This window comes from Pholcus phalangioides, unplaced genomic scaffold (genome assembly GCF_987345545.1).
Source record: "Pholcus phalangioides strain wild (caught in Gottingen) unplaced genomic scaffold, Ppha-v1.0 ptg000015l_1, whole genome shotgun sequence".
Lineage (NCBI taxonomy): Eukaryota > Metazoa > Arthropoda > Arachnida > Araneae > Pholcidae > Pholcus > Pholcus phalangioides.
The window spans coordinates 86,146,823-86,162,578 of NW_028301608.1; the positions used below are offsets into that span (position 1 = coordinate 86,146,823).

Here is a 15,756-nt window from a genome sequence, read left to right on the forward strand (position 1 = left end):
GTATGTTACAGCATTTAAAACCATTTAAAGAAACAATATGTCATAGAGATGCGTTCATTCACGTTGAAATTAAGTCATTCAGAGATAATCCTTCGATTCCATTTAATTTATCGGGAAGATTTTTTTACCTTCAGATCTCAGCAGTGATTTCAGACCTTTCATGCCACCACTGCCACCTGTAATGAATATAAATGACAATTCCCGAAACATTGTGACAGGTATGAAAGTTATATTCACATGGTAGCAAGATTATTATCACTTTTTGATATCATGATAATTCTGGCTGCCATGTTAGACATGTTTATAACATGGTTTCAATGGGAGGGGAGACTGTTCTACATAGGAACATTATTTTTAAAACTTTTTTTCCGCAAGTCAATTTTCATCGTAAGATTTCGCTAAATTCATTTTTAGTACCTGTATGAAACATATCGGGCGATACTTGAATTGCCTTTCTCTATTCTACTATAACCGCGAGATATGGGTTTTTTAAGAAAGGCAAAAATGTTCCGAGATACAACATAAGGTCTTGTACCTCGAAACAGGGTAAAATTACAAAGACAAAGAAATACAAATATTACTGGGAAAAATAATATATGAGTATCTTTTTCAATATAAATCATACATTGAAATGAAAAGTATCAAATATAATGACACAAACATGATTATTAGTACACAGGGTGATTACTTAATTCCCCTTGCCGCATTTTACTGCCGCTGAACTGTTGATCCTAGAGGCTATTTCCAATTACAGAAGGTATCCGAATAACGTGTGGACCTCAGATACGTCATTCATATTGCAAGGGTTTGCATTATTAATGAAATAAAATAAAAATTAACTTTCTACACGAACACCTGTTCTAAAAAACTCAGTTATAAAAATTGTTGCCCTATCTCTCGTTGAGGCTTTTCACTCCTATCAGTACAATATTCGCTCAGTTATTTGAATTTAAAAATAGGAGAAAAGTTGGCGAAAAAACAATATAAACTAAAAAGAAGAACGCCTTTTTCCCCATTGATGCTTTTTTAAGAACAGCATAATGAGCTTGTTCGTTAATTATGCTGTTCCCCCAAATTTTTCTCCGGTTTTTGAATTCAAGTATATCAGTGGCTATTGCACTTGGAAACATGGACATTTTTTTGTTGGCTTCAAGATTGGGTGTTCATACAAAAAAGTTGGTTTTTAATTTTATTTAAATAACTATGCGACGTTATTTGAACACTTTTTGTAATAGGAAATATGCCTCCAGTATCAATGGTTCGCCAGTAAAATGTGGCCAAGGGACTTTCTTTAGCACCCTGTATGAATTGCATTTAACCCATTTATGTGACAAAACTCTGTTTAGCTTTTTAAAAATCAAAAAAAAAAAAAAATTACATAAAAAGTTAGTGTAAGTTGAGTGTTCCAAGGTAAACTAGGAACGTTTCAAGTTTTATACTGTTCCAAAGTACACAATATTTTTTTTTTGTTTTAAGGTACACGATGTTCCACCATTTGCAAAAAATACTGCTAAAAAAGCCCATGCTTACTTTGCGAAATCTCTGTCAGGATCACAGACAAAAGAACTGAAACAACATTCAGTGTTATGAGGATACGTATTTCTAAGTTGTTGCACCCCAAAAACATCAGCCGGAATGCAATATTAAAACTATTTCAAATGTTTCAAGGTCTACTATGCTCAAGGTACAATAGTCCCATATACACATGTAAAATATTTTTCTCACCTTTCCTTGCTGTGTTAGCAAAAGTAGCGTTCCCCCACGTTGGAGTTGCTAAATTGGGACCCGGAGGCCCAGGAGGACCTGCTGGACCTCGAATAGATTCTCCCGGAGGACCCTATAAAGAAAGAGAGAGAGAGAGAGAGAGATCCCGGTGAATAAAAAAACAACACTTCTCTCGCTAAATAGAATGGATATGTTAAATTTTCGAATGATATCACACATAGGCACTATTCGAGAACGTCTCTAATGATAACTACCTGAATTATAGCAACGCTCGTTATAACGACCCTACGTTTTAGCGACCTTTCCATTACAACGACCGGAAAGATAAGTCCCAAATTGTTTCATTGAACGACTATTATATATCTTTAACTTTCGATATAACGACCCTCACAATGTAACGTCCATTTTCGATGGGACGAAGGGAGGGTCATTATATCGCTCGCCCCGACAGTATTTATGTAAAAAAAAAATTTCTATGGTTTGATATACAGTCGACGCTCGATCTACCGATCCCCGTCCCGTCCCGTCGGAAATAGAAGTTATATTGGGAGGATCGTTATATCGAAAGTAAAACATATATAATAGTCGTTCACTTGGGACTTAACCTAGCTGTCGTTGTAATAGAATGGTCTCTATAACCGGGGGATCGTTATAACGAGTGTTGACTGTACAATGTTTACGCCTCCAGTTACTCGAAACTTGATTAACCGTATTGTTTTCATCTGAAATTTCAATATGTATTGTGTTTATTGGATTTTTGATGGTTGATTTATTCAGAGAAATAGAACGAAACGATTTAGACATTACCGGTGGTCCGGGTGGTCCTGGAGGTCCAGGTAAATGAATGAATTGTCCCGATTCATCGATGTAAGAAATTGGTCCAGGTGACCCTGGTTCGCCGATGTCACCTTTAATTCCCTGGAATTAAAAGGTCAGGTAACCATTTCACGAGTCAAAGATAAGGTCACTAGAAAAGTTATTTATAATTGACAAAACTGATTGACTCACTTTCGGTCCCGATGGTCCCATTGGTCCTTCTGGCCCAGGAACGCCTGGTATGCCTTGTGGCCCGATGGGTCCCACTGTTCCTTTCTGACCTTTCTCGCCTTTTGTACCTATGAGGATAAAATATTTAGCAGGCATATGTGTGTGTGATGCTGACGTTTTCATAAATAATACTTAGAAAAGTTCTTGATTCGTTCAGAATTTAGTCATCTGATTCGTCACACTAGATGGCAGTTCGTTTAAATCTCTGATAGGAAAATTGAACATTTATTAATTATCGGATTTCATTCGAAAGATTGATCTTTCAAACATTTATGTAATTACCAGCCCAAATCGCGCATGCGCGCCGGTCTTCCATTTGAAAAAGTCTCTCCGCAGAGAACCGGTAGACCTTTAATATGATATTTACATAACATGAAAAATCATTCGACATTTACTTTTCAGAATATGAAAGGCAGATGGCAGCACCAGGAAAAACACAAATGCGCAATGGTAAGATGCTCGTCTGTACCGTGAAAGCTGCCGTCAAGTCTGCGGGTTCTATCCCGAGGAAGGACATAGAAAACAAGTTCCTTCCCTAACGAACCTGAGGTGACCGCCGATAGATGGCGTCCTTATTTCCGATTCACTCGATCGGTAGTAAATTACTGTATGGCGATACGACCGGAGTTGATATACGGTGGATTAACAGTGTAGTATAACACAAAACTTTTATTACAGGCAATAATATTTTTAGTTCAAATCTTACAAATGACAATTTTGGCAATAAGAGGCCATATAGGCCTCTCAAAATTTGGATTTTTCTTTAAATTACAACAGAAATGTCACTATCGGAGCTGTACGTCCTTTTTTTATGATATATATTTTTAATAGTTTGCTCTCATATATTAGAACCAACAGTAGAAATTTATCGCGTTCGTCCGGAATGGGAGAGGGTATGGGTTCGAGTCCCCGTAGAGGCAGAGGTGAATATTTCTCTCCAAAAATCATCATCTACACATATTAACCAGTTTCCTGCTTATGCTTTCGGGCACTCTTCATGAAATATCCTGTACACTGTGATGAAAAAAAAACCGCCTTAATTGAAGTGCTTCATTATTAAAAAAGTTTCTAACACAGATAATATAGTGAAACCATCTCGGTATAATGATACTCTGCGAAGCAAGAAAATATATCGTTCTAGAGGGGGGTTATCGATATATCGAGAGGTAGCATTATCATCGGGCACCAAATCCATGTTGTTGTTGGCAGCTCTTCTGAATGGGTGTTGTTAGCACCACCATAAGACGTGTTTTCTACCATTTTCTGGAAATGTTGGCGGACCAAAAAGCTCCGAGGGCCATACGTTGAAGGCCACTGTTGTAAGAGATTTATAGCAGTAGAGTATAGAGAAGAGTATAAAACATTCGACTATAAGCAATTCTAAACAAGATTTGAAAAAATATCGATGTCTAGGCATTTATTGTTGTAACGGGTATCGTTATAGTGAGGTTTCACCGCATTCTATCATGCGGTAAAAAAAATCCCAGTAACCGTTTAGTGACATGCTCCTAATTTCTTAACTCGTGAACTCTCATTCACCTTAAATTTCAAGAAAAAATAAATAATGAATTAATTTCTGGTCAACGATTGTGAGGGGGAAATCATCTTATTTGAAGTTGGCGCATAAATTTCCTGATCATAATAGAATCTATACTGCCATCTATTGGCCAATTTTAGAAACTGCAGTGTTTCCCTACGCCACCAGGTGACAGCATGGTACCATATCTCTATCAATCATATACATAGTGGTTTATTCACCAAGGTTTGATTTCTTATCAACAGATGGCAGCACAAATTTTCTGATATTTTTCTGATTGGAATTGGTAAATACGATGATTTTCAGATGACCATACTTCATCAAAAAAAAAAGAACGGAAATTAAGATGCTAAATACGGGGGTGCATATTATCATCAAAAATTTCTCAACTTACCCTCGGCAAATATGTCCATGCCATTCTGAAATTAAAAGGAAAAGACTTAATGATATATTATTTACTTTTAGATATAATTCTGATACAAGTGTATCGAAAAATAAAAATATTACAATTTTTTTTTTCATTTATATTATTTATATGCCTACCGGCCCAACATAAGCTCCACTTGATGGTGGTCCGGGTGGTCCTCGGTCACCCTTCTCACCTTTTATCCCTTCACCAGGTTCTCCTTTCTGTCCAGGATGTCCGGGAATTCCGGGTTTTCCCTTTAAGAGCAAATTATGAAAATGTTCACATATAATCGTCTATACAGAGAACGTATTTTCTTAAATTTCCATCTTCAACACAGTGGAAAAAAAAAAGTTGAAAAATGAGCTTTTAAAAAAAAAAAAACTTTCGAAAGATTTCGATGCCTTATAATAATATATCAAAGAAATGAGAGAATATAATTTTCTTCTCGATTTCACAAATTACTCTAAAACTGTGTCAGTCCGGGGTTGTTAGCGGTTCTATCTATCTATCTATCTAAAACTGTGTAATTAGATTATCCAAATATTCTCACCTGTTGAACTAAAAATTCCTTCTTGTTGGCAGGGAGAGGAAAAAAAATTTAATTAATACATCAATTTTTTGAGGAACTAAACGGTTGAGGAATAAGCTATTGGATAGCGTTATAAAGAAAAATCCTATAATATATTGAAGCATTTCATATTGACGCACAAAACAAATAATATCTATCCTTTACATTAAATATATCAATCTGAATTCTACACTCACGGAAAACCCCGGAAAATCTGTGTCACTTATGAATTTAGCTTCGCCTGGTGGTCCAGGAGTTCCGGGAGGTCCAGGGTAGCCTCGTTTTCCACGTCTGCCCCGTTCGCCCTTTTCACCTTTTTCGGACTGAGTAAAACACGCATGATCAATGATGCAACAAGATGTACAGTTGAATATATTGTGTGATTCAAATACGACCTAAATCTTTATAAGCAATTACAGTTCTCGTGGTATACTCACTATAATCACCGATCCATCAGATGCTATATGAGCGATTGGACCGGCTGGGCCGACAGGGCCGGTATCACCTGTGTCACCTTTATGGCCGGCTTCACCCTTTTCGCCCGGGTTTCCAGCGTCACCTTTTTCACCCTAGATGTAAAAATTAGTGAAAATAGACTCCCAAAGATCAATCATTCGATAGTCAGAGGAATTTATCAGATACCATAAACTGGGGTGACAGTTAAATGGCTATGAGTTAAATGGCCTAGTTTCATACTTTGAATGACACCATAGCCACTGCAGATGAAATACAGAGTTGATCCCAAGTCTAGCCGTTAGAGTGCGCCTACACGATTAAAAATTATACCCAAATCTCTCATAATTATCTGGCCTTTCTTCCCCGGCTACTGTTATCATAACCTATGTTTTAAGGGTTCATATAAACAATGAAAAATTACGTCTTGGTAGAAATTTACTTTGGTAAGTACACTAACTGTTTTAACTGCGATTGAAAAAATTAATCTAATTAAATATATATAAGTTCGTTAAATACTGGTTGTTTTATTAGTGCAATGTTTTTGGCGGGGTGACTTAAAGACAATATTTTATATTCGTTACAGGCACCCCCGTACACGCACACAGTACGGATGGCATGAACATGTAAGAAAATGTTGGGCTCCAGGCCTTATAGAAATTGCACAAAAGATCAGATTAACGTTTTGCAGCTGCGGCGGTCAAGTGGTCATAGCGACGGACTCGCATCGCAAGGTCCCGGGTATGGTCGGCTGAAGTTAGTTTTCTGTGGTTCGCAACTTCAAAGCGCGAATGCGAGAAGATCTCCCCGTTAAAAAGCCTCGACACAGAGAGCAATAGGCCTACAAACAGTATAGATGTTCAATCAGTACACTTCACTCACTTGACTTCTGATTGCAGAAAAATCAGACACAACACTAGATATACGCAATCAGACTGTTAGATGCACACACTTACACATTCGGCACAACTCACTAGGTAGTAAATTGCCCATGGCGATAGACCTGAGTTGTACTCGGTTTGAAAGAAAGAAAGATTAACTTTTTTATTAACAAAATTTATGTACTTATAATTTTGGTTTTCTTTGTCCCTAATTTATTCAAGAAATTAACACCACACATATACAGTCGAATCCCGTTATAACGAATGCCAAGAGACCGGAGGAATCGTTTCATTAAAACGAAATTTCTTTATAAAGGAATTCCAGGTTACCTAGCATTGTTTCTATGTAAACTTATTTTGGGGGATTAGAAAAGTGTTCGTTAAAACGAGATTTTCGCTATAACGGTATTCGTTAAAACGGGATTCGACTGTAAACATTAACACCAAAGAGGGCATCTTCGACAAGCCAGATTTACATTGCAGGCATAAAAAAAAATAATAATTCCCTGCATTCACTATTTGTAACAAAAACAAAATTTATGTACTTATAATTTTGGTTTTATTTGTCCCTAATTATTTAATTACAGTTGGGCGAGATGAAAGCATAAACTTTGAAAAGTGAAATGCCAAGGAGACTATAGAGTAGTCACCCCCTTCAGGTGAGATGACTTTGCTACAATACAACTTTGCATTCTTTTCCTCCATTATAATAAATTAGAAAACAATTTTCTTGCATAAACAAATGACTAAAACTCCTTGTTTTCAGTAATGCAAATTTCAATAAAAAATGTTAATTCATACGGGAGATGATATACAAATAATGTCCAAAATCTGTACCCGTCACCCCACAGTTTCTGGTGTTATTTAAAAATATTCTTCTCTTTCTTTCTCTCAAGAAATTTTAGATAAACAACAAAAAAAAAAATATTTTCTCCTTTTATATATAATTTTTTTATTTGTAATCATCATTACTAACATCAATGAGGATTTAACATTGGTGCAGTTTGACCTAATTGGTCCTTGCGCCAATAAATCGAAAGATTTAACATTGACTCTTTAGATTATTTTCGAAAAAATGTGCGAAGTTCTTGTCCGTTTTTAAAAAGGTAGCAAATAAACAATTGATATCGATGATGGAAAACAAATCGATTGACTGAAAATAACGATTGATTTTTTTTCTCACTTACTTTCAATCCGAAGGCACCATCAGATCCATCTTGTCCAGGATCACCACGATCCCCTTTCTCACCCTGAAAGATGGTGTATCGTTACATCAACACATATATCATTTGTTTACAGAAAGAATAAGTTATAACCGTACAAAAAATTAATAAGACAATAATGTGTGAAATTCATTGAAACGATCTAAAAACATCATTTTCATCACTCACTTTTGTTATGACCACAGTTTCGCTGTCCAAATCGGGATTTTCTGAATATCCTCTGTTATGCAAATCGAAGTAACCAATCGTACCAGGTGGACCTGGAGGACCCCGAGGCCCGACGAGTCCGATTCCCGGTGGTCCTAAGTCTCCCTGAAAAAGAAAGGAATCGAAATTTGACTTGATGCAATTTTGCATCTATCTGAACCTTTCCCTCTGTTTTACTAACTCACATTATTCGTGTGTTTGTACAATATATTATTATATATGTACAATGTGTGTACTGGCATATGTCATAATCTCCATTAGTATCCTCCATGGGCCCATTCCAGTTTTCAACACGACCAGTCACGGCCCTAATTTAATGAATATCAGTTACCTTTTCCCCTTTGTCCCCTTTGCGTCCATCGTGTCCTGGAGAACCAGCGATTCCTCTAACTCCCGGCACACCATGATCACCTTTCACTCCTGTATCACCTTTCAAACCCTGAAATTGAATATATAGTTGAACTCGGTTATAAAAAAAAAGTCAATAATTTGCGGATTTGTTCTAATTCCCATGAAGAATAATGTTAACAAACCTTACTTATAACGTCAATGGGAACGCAACGACTTCGGATATAATGACTTTTTTTTTGTCTCATTATTCCGATTATTTATTGTAATTAGGGTGATAATAAGACACGTAAACGGAACATATCGTAATTTTGCCCTTCTTGATTTTGACAAGTTTTTAATTCCAAACAGCCCCTTCTTCACAATGAAGCATATACTTTAATTCACAATCATTACTAAAATCAGTCAAATAAATTTGCATAATTTATAAATATATTTATGAATATATCAGTATTAATCTCACATATTTTCGGAATTTGGCACCGTCTGCAAGTAAATGAAGGATCTAATGAAAATGAGATCTGTGGTCAAATTTTCGACAGTATGTGAATTGGGTAGCAGAAAAATCATTTCCCCGAAAGTCTGTGGTGATGTTCAGACGATTCTGGCCGTGTGTTCAGCACATTTCGTGAAATACATTTTAAATCGCTGCAGACTTGCTGTGACGCTACATTTCTCGTCAAAAGTTAGTTATAAGGAATAATTACCGATTTGGCCGGCGATTGGCGACATTTTTAGCGAGAATTGACGATTCTCGTATATATTTATGATCTCAATTCCCGTAATTTCCCCGTTCAAATATGGTCACTCTAATGATAACTATTAAAGCACGGCCATGTAATAGCCCCCTCCCCACCCCCATCAATACGGGCATCGGTCTACTTCCATCCACAAAAGTGCGACAAAAATACGGAACGTGCCCACAATCGACTCATGGATATGCGAGAAATGGGGAGAACCCTACAGCAACAACTTCTCTAGGTGCATGTGACGCCACTGGAAGATTAATATAAAATAATACTTTTATACGCAGTATTTGATTGCATTTTGGATTATATATACGGGGTGATTATAAAAAAACCATCCCGACATATGGGCCCCTAACTATCATACCATTCACAGAAACTGAATGAAATTTTGGCATAAGGTATTTTGAGGTATGCGCTCAAAAATGATATGGAAAACAACAGCGTCACTCTAACAGTTACGGTTACAGTGAGAAAATTTCGAAAATATCAAATGGCAACACCAAGTTTTTTGTATTGGAATGCGATCTCCATACTGAAAAACACTAAATAGCGTTGGAATGGCACCTGTAGCACGAAAATTCCCGGAGCTAGGCAAGGAAAAAGTAAAAAGGACTTTGCCGTGACTTTACCAGAGCATTAATGTTCGTTTCATTCGTCACACCGTTTCTTCGGCTGAGATCCCAGCCTGATTAGTCCTCCACAAGATCATGTGGAAAATTTGTGAAACACAATAAAATGCTTTATTTTATGCTGCTTCTCTGTCCTTATTGGTTGTCCTCACTTGTAGCCTATCTACCGCCGGTGATTTTCATGCTACAGTTGCCGTTCGAACGCTATTTAGGGTTTTTCACAATGGAGATCACATTCCAATACAAAAAACTTGGTGTTGCCATTTGATATTTTCGAAATTTTCTCACTGTAACTGTTAGAGTGACACTGTTGTCTTCCATATCATTCTTGAGCACATGCATCAAAATACCTTATGCCAAAATTTCATTCAGTTTCTGTGAATGGTATGATAGTTAGAAGCCCATATGTCGGGATAGTTTTTTTATAATCACCCTGTATATATTTTTTTTGATACTTAAAAAAACAGGTCTTGGAAATATCAACTTTGGTTGTAACGAAAAATTTTCGTAGAATCTTTTGATGTCATTATCACCAAGTTTGATTGTATCTCATCAATTGTAAAATAAAAATCAGGATATACTTTATTATATTTTCAAATACGATATCTTATGGCCAGTTTTTCCAAGCTCAGAGATTTTATAAAAGCTTTAGTTTCCTTCGCACATGGCAAAAGAAATCACGTCATCTACTAATCCGTGAACTATTTATAAGGATTTATATCCAGAAGTTTAACGCGCCCTATCGAATTACTTAAGCACTCTAGCTCGTTATCCTCCAAAGAGTTTCAGGACTTGAAATTCAAGTTGCTGAACGATCTCGAAATCCTACGCCTCGCCGATGCGAACGTTCTCTTAAATGTCACTTAAACCTTAAACTATTATCACTTTGATTAGATAGTTAGTTACCAGCGATTGAAGTTTTAAAGGATTTCGGTGTGGCATCAAATTGATAAAATAGCCCGAGAGAGATCAAATGACACGAGATAGTTCATTTGACAAAGTGTGGGCCTTCTATCAAGGTATTTTTAATGGGCTCGGAAATAACAGTTATCGAGTGAGAATTAGTCCGTTTCGTGACATTTGATCGGGCAAAACTTTGGAAAATGACACGAATTTTATTTCTCCGTTCATGGAGGATTTTAAATAGCATAGCTTTCGTACTTCCTACGAATGAATACGCAACGTACACAATTTCAGTTGTTAAACTAGTCATACTCGGTTATAACCACATTGAAGATTGCACGAAATTTTGTTGTCACAATCAAGATTGACGTATTCGAGATTTTTTTTTAACGAAAAATTTTGTCAGATGCAATCAAATACTACATGATATTTTAATACTACATGTTATTATTAAATACTACATGTTATTGTGATTGTGATGAGGATGACCATATTTCATCGAGAAGAATATTGGACATTAGGATAATGAATACAAGACATCGCCGATTCTCGACAAAAGTTTTGACAATTGTCGACGAAACTGCCAAATATTGCTTATAAATGCATAACCCTTGGCGTGAAATATAGTGATACAGCAAGTCTGCAGTTATTTGAAATTCATTTTCATAGAAAAAAAAAATAGAACATCACAAAATATATATATATATGTGAGATAAATATTTAACATTATAGCATTCATTATAAGTTAACACAATTTATAAATCATGTAAATATTACCTTCACTCCCGAATCTAGTAAATACTGTATAGTGAATTACAATAAAAATAATTCTTTGAAAAAAACACGACATTTTTGTAATAAGAAGCATTCAGGAAAGGCGAAATTACGGAAAAATCAAAAATTTCACGTCAATAGGCCATTTCAGTGATCGGGTTGAAGCGTCACACATGCAATCAATCCTTTTTGAACGATAGGTATCATTAGAACTACAAACGAACTTTACCTCAATGTGATGAGCTCTAATTTGTGATTCCGAAAATTTCACGAAAAAACAACATGAAAACGGTAGCAAAAACGACAAAAAAAAAAAATGTGTCGTTTTTCCAGGATGATTGCGTTTCCATCGACGTGATATAACAATATTCTCTACTAGAATACGCCCGCACCTCCAATTCTCGACAATAGCAGGTATCGTTACAACCGAGGTCGTATGATCACGTTTGATTTCATTCGTACATTGCGAGTGTGTAACTTATTTAAGTATTTTTTTTTGTTTTAAGATTGTTGAGAGCTTTGATTAGTATATATAGCATCTATCTCTATGCACCTTTTCTACGAATATAAATAAGAATACAGTGTTGATTTTTGTAGTGTTTTTTTCCCCCCTTATAGGTTTGCCTCTTGACGACAAGAAAGAAATCGAAAAGGCCCCGGGGCCTCGTCACTGCTGCTGTCCGACTTTGTCGAAATGTTGTCAACAGCAGATGGTTCCAGAGTGAACACCTCCGCTGATACTGCTATAGATTTCCTTTAGTCTGCCAAATAAGAAAGCGGGAGAGTTTTCGATGCTGCATCGGAATCGAGAAGCTATTCAATGTATGTATGAAATCGCGGGGAGTTCTCATTGAAAGAATTTCTGGAAACTTCTTACGCTATACACAGAGTTTTTACATGAATACAGTTTTGACTATATAGTTCCTTTTACGAATAACTTGGGAGTTTTTTTTTTAATAAATAAGACTAAATTGTGCGAAGCAAAGTTCAACAGCTTGAATTTTTTATAATTACTTAATTTTGAAGTTCTAAATCGTGCTTGAAGATGATGTTGCTCTCCGCTATATCCACACCTAGGTTCCAACAGCTGGCTGATGCGAATATGAATTCAGGTAAGAAAATTGAACGTACACTGGGGTCCATGTACGGTCCCATTCAGTGCACTCGAGCTCTAAGGGAAGAGGTTCGTTGCCTTTGTAGTGTAGTGGTCTATCGACCTCACCCAGCAAGTGAGAGGACGTGGGTTCAGTTCCAGTTGAATTTTCTTTCCTGAATTCATCATTCAGCGGTTGAAACCTTTTTAAATCGTATTTATCGAGTATTTTTCCAATGCAAGAAAAATTCAATTTTCAATTCAAAGAGATACCATTTTCAGGGCTGCCTTACCTGGTGGGAAAATAATAGTGGGGTCCCTTCGTGTGGGACAAATATACAGGGTGATCCAAAAGTCACGCAATCCGTTCTAATATATTTTATTTTTAAAATTCTATCAAGAAATAAAAAAAAAAAAACTATAGTTCATATAAGACAGCATTTGTGGATACAAAAAATAAAATTCGTTTCAAAATGTTACAACGTGTATTTTCAAATTGTGAGCATTTTGCGTGAATTCAAGCGCGCGTTCTTTTTGCCAGGATTCTGGCCACTTCCCTCAGGGCACTCTCACCTTTTCAACCTTCAATTTCATTTTTTTTTAGTTAATCAACGAAATGGGGGATTATTCTTGTGCATTTGTCTTCAGGTGTCCTCACAAAAAAAAAACATAGGGTATTTTTTCAGGGTCCAGTAATCTTGATGGCCACAATCCTTTTGAAATAAGGCGGTCATCGAAAAATGTGTGCAGTAATCTATTGTCTCATTAGACGTATGGCAGGTTGCTCCATTCTGTTGCAAAAAGTAAAAGCGTTAATTTTCCTCCTACGGTGCAATGAATTATCAGAAAATATCCTTTTACAGTTTCCCATCCACTGTTTCTTAAAAAAAATGAACCCACAATTTCCAACGGCGTGAAATTGAGCGTCACACACACACACACCGATTTTCATCGAATGCAGAGGAATTTCATGATAGACGTGCAGATTTTCGGTGCACCAAATTCTGACATTTGATGTGTTCCAGAGCTTTCATCTCCGGAACAATCCTAACACGACACAGGGTTAAACTCCAATTTTTCTTGAGTTTTTTTTTTTTCTTTTTTAGTTTTTCCTTTAGTTCAGGCATTTCATGCTGGCTCAGTAGAGATGGACGCCCACTTCTTCTGCGGTCTTCAACATTTCCAGTTTCACGAAAATGGAACACCAATTGGAAGAATGTTGTCTTATTGGGCACCGAAACATTTTTGAATTTACTTCAGTTTTGAATTTACTGAGTTTAAAAATATTGTTCAATCAAAAAAATTCTTTGCTTCTGGCAAAAAAAAAAAAACACCTTCACCGTACAACAAACAAAAAGCCTCTGAGAATATCAGTGCACATGGAAAATTAAAAAAAAACGCGCTCCATCTTGAACAGTATAGTGCTGCTGTCTATGAAAAAACTTTACATTTACAAAATCAGTTGAATTTGGGAAATTAATTTTTTATACCGTGTTACGTGACTTTTGGATCACCCTGTAGTTCCACTAATTCCTTAAAAAATATTTAGAGAGATTCTCATAACCATTTTCCGTTGATAAAGTCTTGACATTTTGTTTTATTATTATTAAAAAAATATTTCTTTTTTCCATTTCCATTACCGCGAGTGTAGAAACCATCTATAGCAGAAGGCCTCCTCGCGAAGCTCGTGCCGTCACTAAAGAAGGCCATTTCACCTGCAGTCATTGGATATAGCATGCGATATCTTTACCTTTTTTTGCAGTATATCTAATGACTATAGTCGAAATGGACTTCTTCAGTGACGTCACGAGCTTCCGCGGATGCCTTCTGTTACAGATGGTGTTGGTAGAGCCCTCTTAACCGCACTGTCTAGCGTTTTTGAACCGCTGGTCAACGGGAATTCCTGCTAGGCCGGAGTTCCTAAGTTCCTAAGTTCATTAACAAGAAGCACACTGGTTTAAAACCAACAGCCAATTTTACTTCGGAAATTATAACAAATAGTTATGTTTTTATTTGATAGGTGGCAGTAGTGTTTCTAGCGCAACGCTTGTTTTCTCAAATGTAGCAATAATAGAGTACAGTATGTTGAAACTCCTGCTGCCATTTACAAGAAAATTGAAAATATTTCGTATGGTATTGTGTTGTTTGCTGCTAAATAGCCTCGTGCCCGTTCATTTAACGGTTCGGACACACAATATAAATATTTCTATTCGGCACACAGAAAAAAATAACAATTCCTGAAATTCTGTGGCAAACTAAATAAAAACCTGGGTTTTTTTGTTGGAGTATAATATTTATACCGGTATCATACCAATATTTGTTCATTTTCATGCTGCACGCCAGTTTTAAACTAACACCTAATTTCACTTCAAGAATTATAACCGATGTTTTTATTTCATAGGTGGCAGCAGGAGGGTGCAGGAACTTGATACCGTTTGTCGCTAGTATTATCTAGTAGAGCAGACATTTTCGGCCCGTTGCTCGCGACCACGCACCACAGTGCTCCCTGAAGCATCTAGAGGGCTCGATGCTCATGTTCGATTTCATGCTCGCGAGCACTTGATCAACGTTCCGATTAAACACTTTGTACTAATTTGCATTCAAGGATTAAAATCATCCTCGGATTTCCACGCATTTTTATGCCAAAATTTCTGTAAGGGTGCTTTTTCTTTTGATGATGGGTAGAGGCAGTGCTCGCGACTAGCAAAATGTTGAAGACCTCTGTAGTAGTGTATGAAATGTAGGGTAAAGGTTGAAGAATAAAAGCTAATAGAAAATAGTGGTTTACATCCTTTAGACCAGCGGTTCTCAACCGGTGCTCCGCGGAGTCCTTGGGGCTCCTTGTGCACTCTACAGGGGCTCCGCGACCGTCCGAGGAAAATAAAAAACAGTAAAATTTAAAAAAACAGTTATAAATATTTTTAAATAGTAAAAATAAATCAGTAACTTTGATGGATAATTAAAAAATGGGTCTACGGGGCTCCGCCATAGAATTTTTTTTAATAAAGAGGCAGGGCCGTCTTAGTATCGTGGGCCCCCGGGCCAATTGGTTTTTCGGAGGCCCTACCTGGTAAATCCTAGAAAATTTCCACCGCATCTCATTTTTGTGAGGCCCCTTTTCCCTTGAGGGCCCCCGGGCCGTGCCCGGGTAGGCCCATGCGTTAAGACGGCACTGTAAAGAGGGCTCCGCGAGTCAAAGAAGGTTGAGAA

At 36.8% G+C, this 15,756-nt stretch overlaps 1 protein-coding gene across 1 annotated transcript in view; it reads right to left on the bottom strand.

Annotated features, from left to right (window-relative positions):
- The window catches only part of LOC149076932 (uncharacterized), a 90,949-nt gene that overhangs the window by 22,890 nt on the left and 52,303 nt on the right, over positions 1 to 15,756 (bottom strand). The window contains exons 10-21 of the mRNA XM_089244655.1: positions 8,382 to 8,489; positions 8,012 to 8,155; positions 7,808 to 7,870; positions 5,724 to 5,855; positions 5,484 to 5,609; positions 5,269 to 5,289; positions 4,853 to 4,972; positions 4,704 to 4,728; positions 2,734 to 2,840; positions 2,533 to 2,643; positions 1,726 to 1,837; positions 129 to 176 (exon numbers count right to left, since the gene is read on the bottom strand). Of these exons, the coding sequence (XP_089100781.1) occupies positions 129 to 176; positions 1,726 to 1,837; positions 2,533 to 2,643; positions 2,734 to 2,840; positions 4,704 to 4,728; positions 4,853 to 4,972; positions 5,269 to 5,289; positions 5,484 to 5,609; positions 5,724 to 5,855; positions 7,808 to 7,870; positions 8,012 to 8,155; positions 8,382 to 8,489 (1,117 nt within the window). The remainder of the gene's footprint in view (positions 1 to 128; positions 177 to 1,725; positions 1,838 to 2,532; positions 2,644 to 2,733; positions 2,841 to 4,703; positions 4,729 to 4,852; positions 4,973 to 5,268; positions 5,290 to 5,483; positions 5,610 to 5,723; positions 5,856 to 7,807; positions 7,871 to 8,011; positions 8,156 to 8,381; positions 8,490 to 15,756) is intronic.